Source organism: Macaca fascicularis, chromosome 15, assembly GCF_037993035.2.
Source record: "Macaca fascicularis isolate 582-1 chromosome 15, T2T-MFA8v1.1".
In the NCBI taxonomy this organism is placed as follows: domain Eukaryota; kingdom Metazoa; phylum Chordata; class Mammalia; order Primates; family Cercopithecidae; genus Macaca; species Macaca fascicularis.
Genome location: NC_088389.1, coordinates 112,320,884 through 112,340,105, shown reverse-complemented (window position 1 = coordinate 112,340,105; position 19,222 = coordinate 112,320,884). Strand labels below are relative to the sequence as shown.

At 46.3% G+C, this 19,222-nt stretch overlaps 1 protein-coding gene and 1 long non-coding RNA gene across 16 annotated transcripts in view; one reads left to right on the top strand and one right to left on the bottom strand.

Annotated features, from left to right (window-relative positions):
• The window catches only part of LOC141408678 (uncharacterized), a 77,467-nt gene extending 72,898 nt beyond the window's left edge, over positions 1-4,569 (bottom strand). Inside the window, exon 1 of the long non-coding RNA XR_012424826.1 lies at positions 4,456-4,569. This is a non-coding gene — a long non-coding RNA (uncharacterized lncRNA). The remainder of the gene's footprint in view (positions 1-4,455) is intronic.
• A 289-nt stretch (positions 4,570-4,858) lies between these two features.
• The window catches only part of TLE1 (TLE family member 1, transcriptional corepressor), a 107,711-nt gene continuing 93,347 nt past the window's right edge, over positions 4,859-19,222 (top strand). For 14 of the 15 annotated variants that reach the window (XM_074017717.1, XM_045373067.3, XM_045373066.3 and 11 more), the window contains exons 1-4: positions 4,859-6,201; positions 6,984-7,084; positions 8,517-8,580; positions 8,693-8,737. In XM_074017717.1, the coding sequence (XP_073873818.1) occupies positions 6,178-6,201; positions 6,984-7,084; positions 8,517-8,580; positions 8,693-8,737 (234 nt within the window). In that variant the 5' untranslated portion in view covers positions 4,859-6,177. The remainder of the gene's footprint in view (positions 6,202-6,983; positions 7,085-8,516; positions 8,581-8,692; positions 8,738-19,222) is intronic. The other variant, XM_074017718.1, reaches the window with a different exon arrangement.

Sequence of the window (19,222 nt, the reverse complement as noted above, 5' to 3'; positions counted from 1 at the left end):
CATGGAGGGTTTCCAAAAGCCCTAATTAGCAACTCACAGCAAACATTTCTTTGCATTAGCTAATGATCCGGCTGCACTTGTAAGCAAACAGAACCCACATATCTAATCAATGCTGAAAAACCAACCAAATGCCTATTAAACATCTGGATGTAATTTTCTAGTTAGAACAAAATGAAAACATATGCAGGTTCCTTTGATCTTCGTCTTAACAAAGAAATTGTTGATAAAAAAGCATACTGGTCAGTCAATGTGTCATTTTCATAAAGTCTGCTCATTTCTCTTCAAATGCTCCCAGTTTAATTTAGTTGGTTTCCTGCAATCTCTAATTTTACCATATTGTGTGAAACCGCAAGAGATTCTTTGGAAGTGATTTTATTTGAGGTTTTACTGCTGCATGGATCTGCTACTGATTTTTTTTTTTCCTTCTCTGCCTTCTTCCCTCCACCTCCACGTCCATCTTGTCCTTTTCTTTGGTAAAGGGGTGGGGGAGAAAAAGATTACAAAGCAATGCTGGGAACAATTCTTCTGGACCTTACATTCTTAGGTTTAAGAAAACTCTCAATTAAAAAAAAAAAGAAAAAGAAAACGTGGGGCAGGGTGGCTCATGCCTGTAATCCTGGCACTTTGGGAGGCCAAGGCAGTCGGATCACCTGATGTTAGAAGTTCGAGACCAGACTGGCCAACATGGTGAAACACTGTCTCCACTAAAAATACAAAAATTAGCCGGGCATGGTGGTGCATGCCTGTTATCCCAGCTGCTCAGAAGACTGAGGCACATGAATCGCTTGAACCTGGGAGGTGGAGGTTGCAATGAGCTGAGATCACAACCACTGCACTCCAACCTGGGTGACAGAGAGAGACTCTGACTCAAAAAAAAAAAAAAAAAAAAAAAAGGAAATGAGAAAATTAGCAATAATTCTCAGCTAAAATGAAGAGAACACAACAAAAGTGGTCTTTTAAAAATTATAATTATTAGCCAGGCGTGGTGGCTCACACCTGTAATCCCAGCACTTTGGGAGGCTGAGGCGGGCAGATCACGAGGTCAGGAGTTCGAGACCAGCCTGGCCAACATGGCAAAACCCCGTCTGTACTAAAAATACAAAAATAGCCGGGTGTTGTGGCACATGCCTGTAGTCCCAGCTACTGGGGAGGCTGAGGCAAGAGAATCTTGAACCCAAGAGGCAGAGGTTGCAGTGAGCTGAGATGGCGCCATTGCACTTCAGCCTGGGGGACAGAGGGAGACTCAGTCTCCAAAAAAAAAAAAAAAAAATTACAATTATGATTTCAAATAAAAAAGTAATAGATTTAAAAGATGTCTAGTTGCTACAATCAGCATCCATAACTTTTCCTATTTTGTGTAGTATCTGTACTAGATAACATCTAGCTTTTGCAATTACTTAGGCTATTGCTGAGTTGAAAATTTGATAATAAGCAACAAATGAATGGGAATATACCCACATATACATCAAAAGAGAATGAACAAGCTGACAATCTTTGTGTTTCTCTGCAGAGCATAAAAAGGGTACCGTGTTTTTCAGAGAAAATTTCCAGTGGAAGCATCATACATTTCACATAAAAACATCATTGACATACGAATGTTAAAGGTAAAGAAGATTACGGTTAACAGGCTTTAAATGGAAGACCAAAATTATAGATTTCATAAGGAGGACTATTTTCTTTTAAACAGGCTGTAGGCAATCTGCACATATATTATTTATTTAAAACATAAGATTAAAGCTACTTGACTGTTTAAACACCATCATTTGTAATGCAGTTTGATGAGAGTTTTGTAGTATAATTATTACAGCATGACAATCATGGAGAAAATATGACCTTGAAAAGGGCAGAGCCTTCTCCCACTCTGACAGACGATGCTCTAAATGGGAAGAAAAGGCTTCAAAAACCAAAACCAACCATTTTTATGCGCACAATTAAAGGCCTTCCAATTTTAAATTCATAATGATCTGTAGATACTAGATACTACATTATAAGGAAATCAGAAGGCCTGGTGTTTTCAAACTCTATTGGCAAGGAAAGACTAGTTAAAAGAGAATTTCCAGTGTTTACTCATGGCAAACTGGGAATATGGTGAGCAGACACATTGTCTGTGAGTAGATACATTACAGAACATTTAAAGATGCCTTAGAACTGATTTTGAGGGCAGCCGGGTGGGGAAAGGAGAAGTAGCAACACTTTTGCCCCGTCTCAAAGCATATTTTAGTGGCTCTGTTTAAACTTAATGAGAGTGTGCCAGTTATTCAAGATACAGGCACGTAAAGCCTGGGTAAGCTGCGGAGGAGTATCAGTTGCTCCAGTTGTCACAGCATGTATACAAGCATACTTGTGGCATCCAAGCACTTTCTATCCAGTCCTGGAGCTGATAAGGGATGAACTGGCTGCAGACTGGAATATGTGGCTCGTACATTAGATGATTTCAAGGAAAACAGGTTGCTAAAGGCCTGGGGTCCTATGATTCCAAAAAGTCCTGTATGTCGAGCAAAACTCTCATCATCACCAAATTTAACCAAAGAAAGTGAGGCAGTGCTTTCTTCTTTTTTGTTCTCCATGTTAGCAAAATGAATAATACAGCCGCCTTCCCAACTGTACTTAATGAGAACACCACAAAGCTACAATGCCCAACTTGTTTAAGAATTTACTATGGCTTCGTACAGACAGGCTAAAATAGCTTTTTTATTTTTCATTTATAATTGATATTTGGGAGTGATGCAATTATAGATAAATCAATATCATACATATTTTATTTTTTATTTTATTTTATTTTATTTTTTTTTTTTGAGACGGAGTCTCGCTGTGTCGCCCACGCTGGAGTGCAGTGGCGCGATCTCTGCTCACTGCAAGCTCCACCTCCCGGGTTTACGCCATTCTCCCGCCTCAGCCTCCAAGTAGCTGGGACTACAGACGCCCGCCACCTCGCCCGGCTAGTTTTTTGTATTTTTAGTAGAGACAGGGTTTCACCATGTTAGCCAGGATGGTCTCGATCTTCTGACCTCGTGATCCACCCGCCTCGGCCTCCCAAAGTGCTGGGATTACAGGCTTGAGCCACCGCGCCCGGCCCATACATATTTTAAAACAACTCCAACAGTGAAATGTATTATCTAAAACAACTTCTAAAACTATTTCAAGAAAAAGATCTCTGTAAAAGCACATCTTTAAATAAAATGTATGTCTCTTTAAATAAGCTCCTTCCCATAAGTCTCTTGAAAGTAAAATAATGGGAACGTGGGGGTTATTAATACCAAAAACTTAACTATTTTCCAACATAAGATAAATACTTGTCCAAGATGTGCCCTTATAGAAAAAGTTACCACCGTTTGGCTAAACCAGCATTATTCACTCACTGCTCATGTGGAAGTAGCTCCATTGGACTGTTCTTCAAACAAAAGTATAAATGCAGCAATACTGACGGTTTTCTGCTGTGGGTGTATTTAGAGACATACACAAAAACCGAAGACTCTCAGCATTAATTATACAGCGTGTCTTGATTATTACAATCTCAAAATCCCTTTTAACTCAAGTTCTACTTCATAAGAACCGTAGCCACGTCATTTACCTAACTCTTCCCATTTAGCTCTTCACACAGCTCAGCTCAGGAGTACCACCCAGACTATGGGGGTGGGGTGTGCGGGACAGGTTTTTCAAGTCTCAGTGCTGGTTTATTACATTGTCTCTCTTTGTTCCCAGGAATTGGAAACAGACTCTTGGTCTTGTAGCTGAGAGGCTCCTAAAAACCTCAGCCGCTCCCCTCCTCTCCTAACAGCGAAGTCTGGACTTTTAAGACGAAGACCTGGGATTTCACGCCCCGGGCAAAGCGTCTCATCTGCGGACACGCGTGCCTTGTTCTGGCAGCACCCTGGGAATCCTTCCCGCCAAACGGGGCAGGACGATCTTTTTGAAAAGTGGCTTGAAATCCTGCAATAAAAACCAAATCCTACCACTTTGGGTGCAAAGGAGGTGGGTGGGGTGGGAGGACATCATAGTCGTCTCTGCGGCTGGTGTACCTACGCCAACCGTGCCGTTGCTCATTTACGCATTTCCAACTAAGTGCACAGTCCACTCCCTCTCGTACATCCGTAAAAAGGCAGCTCAAGGAAAAACAAACGTCAGATGTATTTTTCAATGTGGCCTCACTTTCAGAGTAGCATCAAACAAGGGGGTCCAGCACTGAAAAACACATTTGCTCGAATTACCAAAACCCCCCCTCCGCCTCCAATAAGAAACTACGCAGCTAGTCTTTGAGTTACTTTCACTTAGATCTGAGGATTTTCATTAAAGGGAAAAGTGAGCAAGTGGCAGGATTTTTGCTAACTCGAGCCCCCAGCTTCCTCGGCTGCACGCTCGCCAGTCCCTCCCGCTAGCGCGCTCCTGCGCGCTCTCTAGCCAGCCCCACGTTACTTTGATTGACAGCCCAGCCCCGCCGCTCTCCTTCCCACCGACCTTCCCATCTTCAGTGCCAATCTCCGCGAATCGCCTCTTCCCATTGGATGGTTTTGCCGTCCCGCGGCTCCTCCAGGAACAGTTCCTCACCAAGCCCGGGAGGACGCGGCTGGCGGAGGAGGGGCCGGGGTGGGAGGGGAGACCGAGGAGACCGCGGAGAAGGAAGCGAGAGGACGGGGGAGGGAGAACGGCCCGTCCGGCGCTGCGCTGCCATAGGCTCCGGGGAGGCGCGCGTCAGCGCCCCACGTTGGGTGCAGCGCACGCGATTGGCTGATGAGGGCCTCCTGCCCCCCCCCCCACCTCCTGGGCCCACGTCCCCCGCCGGCTCGGAGCTCGCGCCCCCCGCCCGAGCGGGCTGGGCGGGGCCGGCGCTGGTTAGCTCCGGAGTGTGAAACCGCGTGTTAATGTAACCGGCGCGAGAGGCGCGGGCGGCGGCGGCGGCGGTGGGAGCGGCGGCTGCAGGAGCAGCAGCAGCAGCAGCAGCGGCGGGTACTCTGTGCCCCGCGTCCCGGAGGCAGCCGACTGCGCCACCCCACCCTCGCACGGCCGGGCGGGACCCGCGCCACCAGCCCGGACCTCCGTCGTCCCGCGGCGACCAAAACCCCCGCTAGCCCCACCGCTGTGACTACTCCGGACTCGCCCGCAGAGTTTGCCCGCCGGGGAGGGTGGCCGATTGGCGGAGCGCACTCCTGCTGTTTTCCCCACCATCTCGTGGATGTCGTCCCTCGGGTGGTGAGAGAACTTTGCAGCGGGCTGGAGCGCCCTTTGCGGAGAAGCAGAAGAAGGTAAAGGAAGGAAAGAAAGAAGACCGAGGAAGAAGGGGCTCGGAAGAAGGGTCCAGAGCGGCCGAGCCGGCCGTGCAGGGCTAGTGCGCGCGAGGCGCGGCGCCCTGATGCTCCTCGGGCTCGAGGAGCAGCGGGCAGTTGCTGGACTGCTCTCGGTGGAGTAGCCCCGTCGGTCCCGGAGGGTTTGTGCAACGGCGGAGAACACCGAGTGTTGGTCGCACGGGGCGTGCCGAGTCGCCTCCCGGCGCGCCCTCCGCACTTTCCCCGCCTCGTCATCCCTCGCTCCCCGGCCAGGAGCCTCCGCCGCTTCCTCAACCTCGCTCCCCTTTCCGTCCCGGGAGCCTGCGAGCACCTGGCCGAAGGCGCAGCCGAGTCTTGCGGGAGTCGCCCCGAAAGCGTCGGGTTTGTTTGTGTGGGGTTAGCGGGGGCCGCCTCGCCACCTGCATCTCGCCCGCCGCCGCCTCGGGGAAAACCCGAAGAGGAGGCGGACCAGGAGAAGAGCAAAGAAAAGCAGCCCGTCTGGATTTGTTTGCCCAGGACTGGCGCCGCGCACGCGGATCGCCGAGGGGAGTGCGGTCGGAGTCACCGCGCCCCCGCCTCCCCGCCCCGGCGGCTGAGGCCGGGGGGTTGGAGCGCTGCCCCCGCGCACAGTCCCCGAGCGCCCGGCGTCTCCGCGCAGGTTCTCGAAGCAGCTGGGCCTGGGGCGCCCACCAATGTGGCCCTGAGGGCCGGAGCCCGCACCGACGGGAGCGGGAGCAGGAGCAGCTGGGGGCGCCGAGTGGCCGGTGCGCCCGGCCGAGCGCGCCTGCGTGCGTGGCCAGCGCGCTCCCCGCTTCTGCCTGGCTTCCCGGCTTAATTTTCCTCGGCGGGATTAAAGTTGGAAATTGACCGGAGAATTGAGTTGCCGGGGAACAGAGCCCCGGCCGCCGCCAGAGCGATGTTCCCGCAGAGCCGGCACCCGGTGAGGCGCGGCTGGGTGGTGGGGGAGCAGGAGCGTTGGGGAGGCGCTTCTCCCGGGCGGTAGGGAGACGGGTGGCTTCGGCGGCCCGGCGGACCCTCTCGCCCTCCGCGGCATAAGGCTGGGGAGGTCTGGGGCCCTCTCCTCTTGGGGTGGGGAGTGGACTGAAACTCTGAATTTTCTCCCTCCCTTTGGGCTCCTTCCTACTTGACGTCTATACTGAGCGGATAGGGGCGCTGGGGAAGGCTGGGGTTTCTCTCCTGTAGCCATATCCCCCCAACCTTCCCCAAGGGGGGCAGGGCGCCCCCCCTTTGTTTCTCGTCTCGCCTATTTACATGTCAATGCGGCCCCGGTTCCGGTGCGTCTGGAGGTGGCCCTGGCGACTCTGGGAATGGGGAGCGTAAAGGAGTTGTTTTTCTCTTCTGGTCCTCCGGGTCATTATCGCCCCCGTGGGGGAAGGGGCGGCGACACCGACAATCTGGCCTGGTCTAACCGGGCCGCCGGGGAGCCCCCTTCCCTTTGGCCTGGTGACCCGGGCGCACTTAACGCGATCCGCCCTGGAGACTGGGAAGAGCTTCCGAGCCTCTTTAGAAGCCGGGGCCCGGGGAGGGTCCACTTTCCCCCTCCCCCAAGTGAAGGGGAAACTCGAGTTTGGGGCCTCATTTTCAGCCACTTCTAACTTTATTTTTTGTTTATGTCCCACCCGTTCTTTCCTTCTCTGACTTACTGCTTTATTCATCCGCCCGCATTCCCGTCCCTCGGTCCCCCTCGCTGGTCGCCCCCAGACGCCGCACCAGGCTGCAGGCCAGCCCTTCAAGTTCACTATCCCGGAGTCCCTGGACCGGATTAAAGAGGAATTCCAGTTCCTGCAGGCGCAGTATCACAGGTGCGTGTCTGGCCGCTCCAGGCGAGTGGTCGCGGGCGTCCCCGTGCCCCTTGTCGCCCAGCCGGGTGGCGGCGGCGCCTGTACTTAGTTCTTGCGTCCAGGCGGTGGCGTGTGGAGTCTCAGTTAAGACCTGTCATTCAAGTTACCCCCTTTCCTGGTTCTTCCCGGGCCGCCTCTTCTCTTGTCTCCTCCTCCTCCCATTGTTTCCCTTTTGCTGGTTTGCTGCTGTTCCAGGGAGTCCTTTTTCGTGTCTTTAGAAGTTGCATGAGAATCGTCAATATTTGCGCTTCATGTATTTATTTTTCAACAGACTGAGTTGAAACATTGGTTCAATCGATGTCTCAGTCCTGGAGTGTGGGTTCAGGGAAGCAAAGCCATGTTGAAATCGCTGTTTGCCATACTAGAAAATTGGGTTTTTGAGGCAAAGTTCATTAAAGAAGGCTAGATGCTTTTAACATTGCCCATCATTGGCGATGGTGAGGGAGGTGGGTATAATAGTGTGCAGAAGAAAGCTCACCTGCTTTGGCGTCATTTCAGGTTGGTTTGGGTAGGATGGGAGAGTGGAGTCACATTTATATCCATCTCAGCCTCAGTTTCTCTGAGTAATGAGGCTTGCCTCCAAAGGACTTATACATTTTTGTAAGATACTCTGCCAATAGTGAACTTCCCAGAAAGGTTAGTTTCTTTCCCTTGCTCCTATGAAGTTTTACCTGATTCTAACTCAGAAATAACTGTATTGACATTTTTTGGTTTTGTCATGCTTGAGAAAAAGCACACAGATGAGGCGAAGTGGCTTGGGTGTGAATTTTCTTACTTTGTCAGGGGCTTTCTGATTATTGACCTTTTGTCTACTTGTAGATAATATCTCTGCAGCTTGAGGCATACTTGCACACACCGTGTTTACCCAGCAGGGAGAACTTCAACCCACTTTATTGCAGTAGCTACTTGACATATTTTGGCAGGGATTTAAAAACCAAAGGTTTTGAAAGGGACTAGCAATTGTAGGAGTAACTTAACAGATAGGATTTTCAAACCTAGAGACCGTTTGAGTTGGCAAAGATGGCACAGTCTATGCGTAAGAGTGAAGATTGTGCAAGGGCCGGATTTTGGTGGAGTCCAGAGAAACTGATGCAGGAAGGTAGGGAGCAGATGACCATGAGGAGGAATCAGTTAGAGGTTCTGACAGATTTTTTGCATTCTTGTCATCTAACCAGATAGGCACCAAGAAGAATGGTAGCTGAATGGACACCTCGTATTGTTCACATTATTCCTTTTCCCTATTAAATGCAAGGACAAAGCTTTTGGGTGTTTACCTAGATAGTTTATGGCTTTTCCAAATTGGTCTGTTTTTACTTGAAGTGCAAATATGTGAGGCAGATGTTAAAACAAGTGACATAATGTTTACATTAAGTTGCCTGTTTTGTTTTCATAGCCTTAAATTGGAATGTGAGAAACTGGCAAGTGAAAAGACAGAAATGCAGAGGCACTATGTGATGGTAGGTATCAAAGAGTCGACTTTTTCCCTTTTCGTATGATATTAGCAAACGTGTTAGCAGAGTATAAAAAATGTGAGTTAATGAAATGCTTGATTCTTTTTTCTCTTTACAGTATTACGAAATGTCATATGGATTAAACATTGAAATGCATAAACAGGTAAGCTTTAGTTGAACTTCAAGCTGAAATGAGAAATCAGTTCGTATGATTTTATAATACTGGCTTTGTTCTCAGTAGTGGGCTCTAGGAGTGGGGGTTTGTATGCTATTTTTCTGCCTTGGTTTCCTGTCCTGTGGATTGATGGTAGTATTCTGCAGCAAGAGTTGCTTCCTGATAATTACGAGTGTTTAAATGACTAGGAGAAAGAGAGGTGTTTTGGAAATATAAACTAGCCTGTTTAATGGCAGATAGGAATTGAGACTTGAGTTGACTTTTCCACCTGTATAGATTTATCCTCTTGAAAGGGCTGGGTATCTTATAGAGTTGTTGAAGTTTAGAATAGTTAATGTTTTTGTGCTGTTTTGCAAGGATGTGTGGACCTGTAGGGGGAAAGAAGGGTATTCAGGAGTTTCTTTAATCATAGTAAACAAAGTATATGACTATCTGTGGAGTATTCCTTATGCTTTGGGTCTGCTCGAAGCAACAGTCAGGATTAGTGGCTTATTAGCAAACAAATTTTTGAAAAATTTCTCAGTTGTTGCAGGTTTGGATGTGAAAAAAGCATCTTTTTATGGCCAGAGCATATGTTGGGAGTTGCTTCAGTCCTAGTGGTTTTAAAAGCATGAAAAGATTAGTGACTGGAAAGCTCTAGCAATGACTATGAGTTTGCAAGTTCCCATAAAATTCACACTTATGGCTACTATAATGGTGTATAAAAAGAGTATTGAGCTGGAACAAGGCACTAAGGACCTCATAAGAGAAGAAAAGCTAAATGATTGCTCAGCCCAAAGGACCCTCGATTGAGTAGTCATTGTCTGCCAAAGAAAGCATTAATGGCAGGGTGTAAGTATTCTGGAGATATGCTGACATTCACTTTTTCATCAAGACGCTGGTACAATAAGTCTTTTAGAAATCGATTGCCTCTTAAAAAATTATCATCAGATGAAGTTGCACAGTTGGACACATTTCAAAGTGCAACAATACAATTCTTACTTGATGTATATGTGCTATTTCATCTCAAACCCTTGTTTCATTAAATTAAAGAGCATGGCTGACCGGCTGGGGCACAGTGGAGAAATTGATTAGTTCAGCCTTCAGATCTTCCTTATATTCAAAGACTTTCATTAAGCAAGTGTGTTTCAGAGTTGAATTCTGCTTTTGTAACTCTGCACTCTTTGATTTTTAATTCATCATAGATTTCATAATGTTAAGTTATCGTGTACATTAGATCTGTTCTCAGATATGTGTTTGGAAAGAGATTGTGATGTTCAGGGCCTTTTATTAGTAATGTAATTGGGCCTTTTAAAAATGCAGATTTTACTATGATTTGCAAAGTTGGTAGCCTACTTTATGTTGGGTTTGTGCCTTTGTTTTTGTGTGTTTCTCAATGGCTAGTGCCTTATTCAGGCACTTGTAACTTGTTGATAGTAAATGGGCTAGAAGATCTATGGCTAACGTCTATCATCATTTAAGTGAATTATGCAAATAAACTTGGCCTAGGCTGTTTAATTTTTTTTTTTTAATTACTCTGAAGGGCACTTTTTTTTTGGATAACACATTATGGAAGAGTAAGAGGAGACTGAGCTTTTTCTTAAATCCGTGAACTCAAAGGATTTAATAACCTCATTGACTCTTTTATAAGGAAACACCCCCTCGGTGTGATGCTATATGCTGGTGCTGGGTTTATTGGAGGAGCTAAAAGAGGTGTGTAATTCTTCTGGGTTCCTGTAGGTTATGTGGCGGGATGACCTCTTCTTTATCGTGTAGGGAGAAGGGGTGAAGTGGGTCAGAAGCACCATGGTGTGAGAATAGTTTTCTAATGAGTTTCTATACAGCGTGAGGCATTTGTGGGTATATGCTGTCCGTCCGTGAGCCTGTATGCATTAATAATATGCTGTGTATAATTGGCTTAGCAATTTGAAAAACGTGAAAAGCTGAGAGACACCATGTTCCTCATAGTAGGGTATTGAGCCCCCTGAAATTTAGTTGATATTGGAAATGCTGACAGACCCTTAACTCGAGTGGTGTGCAAAGTAGTGCTATAATTCAGTTTAAAGTGGCCTTACATTTGAAAAACATCCTTCTGAATGTCACACATTAATAATAAGTTCTGAGGAGGCATTTGGTGCAGCTAGTAATCATAATTCTTATTAAAACTGGTGACGTCTGGCCCCCAGGGTGTAGCCAGGCTCAAATTGATGCTTTTTGCTGCCTGATCACCAGCATGGCCTAAGTGCTCATTATATTGTAGAGAGGGCCTTTGGAGCTCTCATTAGATTTGACAGGAATTCTCTCTAGGGGGAAACTGGGCATTAGCGAGACTCCTGACAGGCTGAAATTATTCCTGCTTTATGGCTTATAACCAAATGCTAGCGAGGCATCATCAGGGGACACAAAAAATTGTCATTTCTGACAACATCTTTGTTACTGAAAAAAAAAAAAAAAGCAGTGAAGGGGAAACTTTCTGTACAGAGAGCTTTAATGCTGTTAAGATTTGTCTCCAGTGTGACGATCGCTCTCCCTTCCCACCTTTCAACGGGTTTGTCGAAGGAGTGAGTTCTAGAGATTTCATTGTCAAATCTCACTGCTGACTTTCCCGTCTGGAAGTTTTAAAGTGAAAGTGCATCCAAATCAAGAATGGTATAATTGTGGTTTCCTTCCCTGGTGTGGTGCCCACAGCCCGTGTTTACGTTGTGTCAACACTTCCTGATAAGCCTTCCCCTTAACTTTCTCTGCTCCCATTTGTGGCGGGTTACCGAAAAGGCACTGAAACAGGAATGGTAATAGATACTTAAATCTTTTATGGTAGCACTAAGAATATTTTTTTCTTAGAGCCTTTTATAGATCCCTGCCTGCCTGTCTTTATCTGTGTGGATGGTAAACTCTAGATATCGCTATACAGTAGAGGTAGACAGTGTCTCCTGAAAAATTGAGGCAGTTCTGATACCATCAGAGTATTAGGGTGCATTAAAAAACAACTAGTTGTTGTGAGCCTGGTGGTTTGCTTAGCTATGCCTAGTGTGTGTGGTGGCGTGATCTTTAAATGTTTTTATCTGTCATATGGCTTGATATTACCTCATTTGATATTTTTGGGAACAAGATGTACTGTAAATGCACACATAAGCCTTATTTTAGCCCACTCGTGTATCTCTTCAGCATGCTGATGAAGCCATGCTATAAATTGTCATTGGTGGCTTTAATTTGCACAGTAATGAACAGTTTTCAATGTGATTTGTCTTCTGTGACCTCCATAGGCATCCTCCGGCGTGGATTGGGCAGGTGTTTTGCTCTACCCACAGCTGTGGGCATGTGTTCAAAGCCTGGGACTTGCTCAAGGCCAAGCATCTATTGAAACTTGAGTTGGGTTGCCTCCTCCAGGGTTGTCTGTACTGCTTCTTCCTTTTTTTTTTTGAGACGGAGTCTCGCTCTGTCCCCCAGGCTGGAGTGCAGTGGTGCGATCTCTGCTTACTGCAACTTTTGCTTCCTGGGTTCAAGCGATTCTTGTGCCTCAGCCTCCCAAGTAGCTGGGATTACAGGTGCTCGCTACCATGCCCGGCTAACTTTTTTTATTTTTTATTTTTTTATTTTTAGTAGAGTGAGGGTTTCACCATGTTGGCCAGGCTGGTTTCGAACTCCTGACCTCAAGTGATCCACCCACCTTGACCTCCCAAAGTGCTAGGATTATAGGCATAAGCCACCACACGTGGCCTGTCTGTGCTTCTTCCTGTCCCCTCATGCTGCCATCGGCAAGATGAGGTGGACCATGTCTCCCTAGTGCCTGCCTCTTCAGTTCTCAGTCTTTGTGCTGATCAACTTCATGATTTATAAGACATGTCAGGGCTGGATGTATGTTCTAAAAGTTAGGAAAATCAGCAGTGCTGCTGACTGGTCTTTTCGGGGAGAGGAGGGTTACAGGCCATAGGTAGGTAAAAAGTTGTATCCTACTGAGCAGTACTGTCCTCGGGTTAAAGTACGTTGAAGAAGAAACAAGTCAGGAATCCTGGTGGAGGCGCAGTGATGGGGAGGGAGTTTGCTCAGTCACTCTGTGCCTGCGTTCTGAAGAGTGGGCAGAGTGAGAGCATTGGGCTCTCCAGGATGGTGAAGTTTGTTTTTGTTTTTGTTTTGAGACAGAGTCTTACTCTGTTGCCCAGGCTGGAGTATGGTAGCCCAATCTTGGCTCACTGCAACCTCCGCCTCCCAGGTTCAAGCGATTCTCCTGCCTCAGCCTCACGAGTAGTTGGGATTATAGGAGTCCACCATCACACCTGGCTAATTTTTGTATTTTTAGTAGAGACCGGGTTTCACTATGTTGGCTAGGCTGGTTTCGAACTCCTGACCTCAAAGTGATCCGCCCGCCTTGGCTTCGCAAAGTACTGAGATTACAGGCGTGAACCACTGTGCCCGTCTGATGGTGAAGCATTTAGAAATAAATGAAAGGATTAGCTCTTGAAGAAAGGATGATATATTCTGCAATCCTGGTTTGGGAAGGGGAAAGAGCTCCATGTGATATTTCAGTAAGCAACGTCTCAGGCCATGTAAATTTTGGAGTGAAACTGCTTTTATAGTTTTGATGTGTGCTTTAAAATTTCTCTTAGAATAATGCGTTGTTCTTTAGTGGGTTTTCAAAAAAGTATTTAGATGGGACTGTTAGGGACTCAACTGTGGGATATTTCCTTAGATGTGATTCTTTTACTCTTTGCAAATTTTACCTTAGTGGTTTTTTTTTTTTTTTTTTAAACCACGTGTGTTTTTGTCTAATAGTTTCTCACTTTGAGATTTCTTTTCCCCCTAAGTCAACATCTCACACAGGGAAATGACTAGACACTTAGAGTTAAGCTCCAGCAGGTGTTAATAACCTTGTTATACAAAGAGGGTAGCTGTCATCAAGATTGGAGTGGTCCCTAACTTCATTAGCCAGGCCTGTTCTTTGCAAGCATAAGTTAAAAGAGATGAAGCTCTCTGTGCATTTAGAGCCTAGATTCCGAGGTGCAAGATAAGCCTTTGTTTCTTATCAGCCAACAGGACTGATCTCTCACCTCTCAAACAGCTTCCCCACCCTTCAGCAGCGGCTGGTTTTTGTCCTGGACTTGGCACTGGAGTAAGGCAAGGGAGGCCCTGGGCATGGATTTTAAGAGGGCACCATCAGAAAACAGTTATCATGATCAATATTTTGAAAATTCAAACTGAATGCCCCCCAAATCTTCAAGGAACAAAATATCCAAATTTTGTGTAAGAGCAGGATCCAACAGTGGGGGTTGGGAGTAGGATGAGGAAAGGAGGTAGAGTCAGGCCATTGCAGGGCCACAGCGCCTCCCTTGCCTCCCCGTCTTTCTGCCTTTGGTTACCTGTCTTGTGGGGAGTGGCCATGAACTGTAGGCTCCGACTTGGTTCCGTTGTAGTTCATTGAAGTCATTTAACTGGGGATTTCCATTAGGGACTGGGCAAGTCGTGAACATGTTCCCTGGCTTCAGTTCCCCTCTCTGTGTAATGAGGGTTAGATTAGACAGAAGTCTGTCTGTTCCCTCACATGGTGGGAGCCATCCCAGCATACAGCCGCAGAACCCAGCACCTCGTGAGTGCAAATTGAGGAGCGTCCTTCGCCAGAGGGCTTAAGATGTTCTCCCAAATAGTGTTTATTAAGAAACAGAAAGAAAATCTGCTTCTTTAGTAAATATTTAAATAAATCATCTTGAGTGGTAGTTAAACTAAAAATATATTCAGTTACTAGCTCATGGAACCATTTTAAGTTTCCATGGATCTGAGTCTTTGCTGTTTTATTATTAAACCTTTTGTGGTCTCCAGAAGTGGATTAAATGGGAGGAAACTGAGAAACTTACTGGCTTTCCTCAAAGCTTTGATTGATTCAGTTTCCTACTCCCTGTTGCTTATTGTTGCCTCTGATTTTTAAAAATGGAAATTCTCACAACTAGTACCTTTACTGCAGGGTCTTTAGTATAGTGGTTTTTAAGTAAATTTCAGACAGCTGTTTTTGTCGGTGGGCTTATTTGACAAAATTAGGCATTTGTACCTTCAAAGTACTCCTCACCAGCGGATTGCTCTGTGAAATCGGTGTGGTGTTTTAAGTGGAGCTAGTGTGCACAGGTGTGGGCAGGGGGAGAGAGGTTCTCTGATTTTTTTTTCCCCCCTGAGGTGTGGTTTGATCTGAAAAATGAGATAAATTTGCACTGAAATTTTAACATAAATTAAGATATTCATGTATTGCCATTCACTTGATTTAACACAAGTATGATTTCTAAAATGGTTTGCAAAGGAATGATTTCAGAATTGCTGCTTGTATTTCTTCCTGAGCAGGGTCCCCAAGGGAAAAAAAAAAGAAAAACATGGAAGAAAAATTTTTTGAATTACTGTTTGTTGACTACCCAGTCACCATAATATTTTTTAATGAAAATCCAGGAAGTGTTGATACATGATTTTATTGAATAACCTGTGATTTAGCAAAATTACATGTTTCATTATTTAACATTTAGGTTTTTTTCCTTTTTTTTTTTTTTTTAAATGGAGACAGAGTCTTACTCTGTCACCCAGACTGGAGTACAGTGGCACGATCTCGGTTCACTGCAGCCTCTGCCTCCTGGGTTCAAGTGATTCTCCTGCCTCAGCCTCTGGAGTAGCTGGGATTACAGGCGTACATTACCATACCTGGTTAATTTTTTTAAAAATTATTTTTTGGGGCCGGGCGCGGTGGCTCAAGCCTGTAATCCCAGCACTTTGGGAGGCCGAGACGGGCGGATCACGAGGTCAGGAGATCGAGACCATCCTGGGTAACACAGTGAAACCCCGTCTCTACTAAAAATACAAAAACTTAGCTGGGCGAGGTGGCAGGCGCCTGTAGTCCCAGCTACTCGGGAGGCTGAGGCAGGAGAATGGCGTGAACCCGGGAGGCGGAGCTTGCAGTGAGCTGAGATCTGGCCACTGCACTCCAGCCTGGGTGACAGAGTGAGACTCCGTCTCAAAAAAAAAAAAAAAAAAAAAAAAAAATTATTTTTTGGTAGAGATGGGGTTTCGCCATGTTGTCCAGGCTAGTTTCAAACTCCTGGCCTCAAGTGATCCACCTTCCTCAGCCTCCCAAAGTGTTGGAATTACAGGTGTTAGACACCAGTCCCAGCCCCTAATTTTTTTTTTTCCCCTTTGAGATCTTGCTCTGTCGTCCAGGTTGGAGTGCAGTGACTCGATCTCGGCTCACTGCAACCTCCACCTCCCTGAGTAGCCGGGATTACAGGTGTGTGGGTTCAAGCGATTCCCCTGTGTCAGACTTCCAAGTAGCCGGGGTTACAGGCGCATGCCCCCACACCCAGCTAATTTTTGTATTTTTTTTAAGTATAGACGGAGTTTTGCCATGTTGACCAGGCTGGTCTTGAACTCGTGGTCTCAAGTGAGCCACCTGCCTCAGCCTCCCAAATGCTGGAATTAACAGGCGTGAGCCACTGCTCCCAGCCCCTAAGTTTTTAGTAATTACTAAGTTGCAGGCCAGGCACGATGGCTCATGCCTATAATCCCAGCTCAAGAGGATCACTTGAGCCCAGGAGTTAGAGACCAGCCTGGCCAACATAGCGAGACCCTCTCTCTACAGAAAAAGATTGAAAACAAGATTAATTGGGCCTGGTGGTACAGACCTGTAGTACTAGCTGGTACTAATGCTGAGTGAGGCAGGAGGATCTTTTGATCCCAGGAGTGGGGAGGTTATAGTGAGCTGTGATCACACCTCTGTAGTCTAGACTGGATGACATAAGCAAGACCCTATCTCAGAATACACAATAAATTTTATTCTATTTACCTTCTTTGAAGCAATATAAAAATCATAATGGTGAACACAATTATTTATCCCCTCCCCTGTAAGCTGCTCTCATTGTAGGTATAAAAAACAGCTATTTTTTTTTTTTTTTTTTGGTTTCTGTTGTAGTAGTATTTGCTACTTAGTCATTCTTTGACCACAAAATACGTTAGCAGAAAAAGGGTAGGATACAAGTCACTTTTGGTATAAGGAAAAAGCTGGGAGGAAAAAACAAATTCTGAAAATTCTGTCCTCTGAATTAACTTTTTCATCTTCCAAATAGAGAGAAAACTAGTAAGTGAGCTAGATGTACACCACTGTACACTGGAAGGAATAGAGTTGTCGATATAGCTTGCTCATCATCCCTGAAATCTATTCCCAGTGTACTGATGGATATTTGTTTTCCATTAGATGAAGTGGAATCAGTCTTTGAGAATGTAGGTGTGTTTGAACTTGCACGTCCAAATCTTGCAGTTTGTCAAACTGCTGAAATACATGTACCATGAGACTGGGTTTGGTATTAGCACCATGACTGATCTAAGTTGGTTACTAGTCTACGATACTAGTCTAGGTATATGTACAACCTCTTGGTAAAAAGCTTGAGTGCATTTACCTGAGTTGCTGACTTTTTTTTTTGAGATGGAGTCTCGCTCTGTCGCCCAGGCTGGAGTGCAGTGGCGCCATGTCGGCTCACTGCAAGCTCCGCCTCCTGGGTTCACACCATTCTCCTGCCTCAGCCTCCCCAGTAGCTATGACTATAGGCGCCTGTCACCAGGCTGGCTAATTTTTTTGTGTTTTTAGTAGAGACGGGGTTTCACCATGTTAGCCAAGATGGTCTCGATCTCCTGACCTCATGGTCCGCCCGCCTCGGCCTCCCAAAGTGCTGGGATTACAGGCGTGAGTCACCACGTCCAGCCTGAGTAGTTTCCTTTATATTTGTAAGGTCTTTCTTTTTTTTGGCGGGTGGGGGGACAAGAGTCTCGTTCTGTCTCCCAGGCTGTGAGTGCAGTGGTGCAATCTCCGCTCACTACAACTTCTGCTCCCAGGTTCAAGCTATTCTCCTACCTCAGCCTCCCGAGTAGCTGGGACTACAGGCAGCCCGCCACCACACCCAGCCAATTGTTATATTTTGGTGGGGGCGGGGGGGCGGGTTTCTCCATGTTGTCCAGGCTGGTCTCGAACTCCTGGCTTTCTAGGATCCTCCAAAGTGATCTGCCCACTTTAGCCTCCCAAAGTGTTGGGATTATAGGCGTGAGCCACCACACCTGGCCATATTTGTGTTATGTACATACATTGTTGTATTACAGTATTGTATACATTTAAAATAAATGGACATTTTAAACAGTGGTAAAATGAAGTGTTCCTATTCTCAGTGCACATTCCATTGGCTTGCCCAATGTCCCCACTGCTCAGAGACTGCTGGCCCACATGTCAAACCTGGCTGCACGCTGGGAACTCCAGCCCTGGAAAGGGAGCATCTTAAAGATAGCAGATGCGAATTGTCTTCAGGGTCTTGGGATTACATCCATCCTATCCTGCATGTGTGTTCTTTTAAATTTTGACTTTCCCCTCTGATGACCTCTTTGTGCCTCACAGCCTGCTGTGTCTGCCCCTGAGTACTTTCCCTTCCCGTCTTGGCCACTGCCTCTTTCTCTTCCTGCATTTCCTTTTATCCTGCCAAACAGGTCTTTTCTTGCTGAAAGTGTGTTTTGAGTTTTCCTGTTTTCTTTATAAAAAGTCCAGGCCTTTGTATCAACCTTCACATGGCCTTCCTCAGTCTCCTTCAAGTCCCAGTTCAAACACCACCACCTGTTTACTTCAAGGCGGCCAGGGACTGCCCAGTGGCAGGCTGTCACAGCACTTGTTTTGCTCAGTGTCCTTTAACAATGATTTTTCACGTGCTGCTTTGCTTACTCCGACTAGGCTGCAGTCTGCTTGAAGCTGAGTTAGAGACTTCCATCTACCCTTCCCAATGAGTTATATGGAGTAGGCATTGATTATATTGTGTTTTGGGTACTCCTTATGTGTACTGGTACTTGTACCCGTTTTGGACCTTGAACATTTGGAAATCAGGTGAAAGCTACTTCGCAAGAAAAGTTTGCACACATTTTTACACACAAATACCCAGGATAGCTTTGCCCAACAATTTTGGCTGTTTGTGTGCATCTCAGGATCCTTCAGCAAGTCCATGGAATTCAGATTAAAAACTCAAATCAAGAAAACTAGTGTGGGTCCGCCTGGCGTGGTGGCTCACGCCTGTAATCCCAGCACTTTGGGAGGCCGAGGCGGGCGGATCACGAGGTCAGGAGATCGAGACCATCCTGGCCAACATGGTGAAACTCCATCTCTACTAAAAATATGAAAATTAGCTGGGCGTGGTGGTGGGCACCTGTCATCCCAGGTGCTTAGGAGGCTGAGGCAGGAAAATCACTTGAACCAGGGAGTCGGAGGTTGTGGTGAGCTGAGATTGCGCCAACTGTACTCCAGCCTGGCGACAGTGCGAGACTCCGTCTCAAAAAAAAAAAAAAAGAAGAAAACTAGTGTGAGTGCTTATGCTAAAATTAAAAATGAAATCTGTTCAGTTCTAATAACCTAATTTAACCAATTTTGCTCAGTTTTTCTTTGGGAAGAGTGATCTGCAGTCAATAACCACTGCGACTTCTTAGGGAGGAGTTTTATTATAGTAATATGTT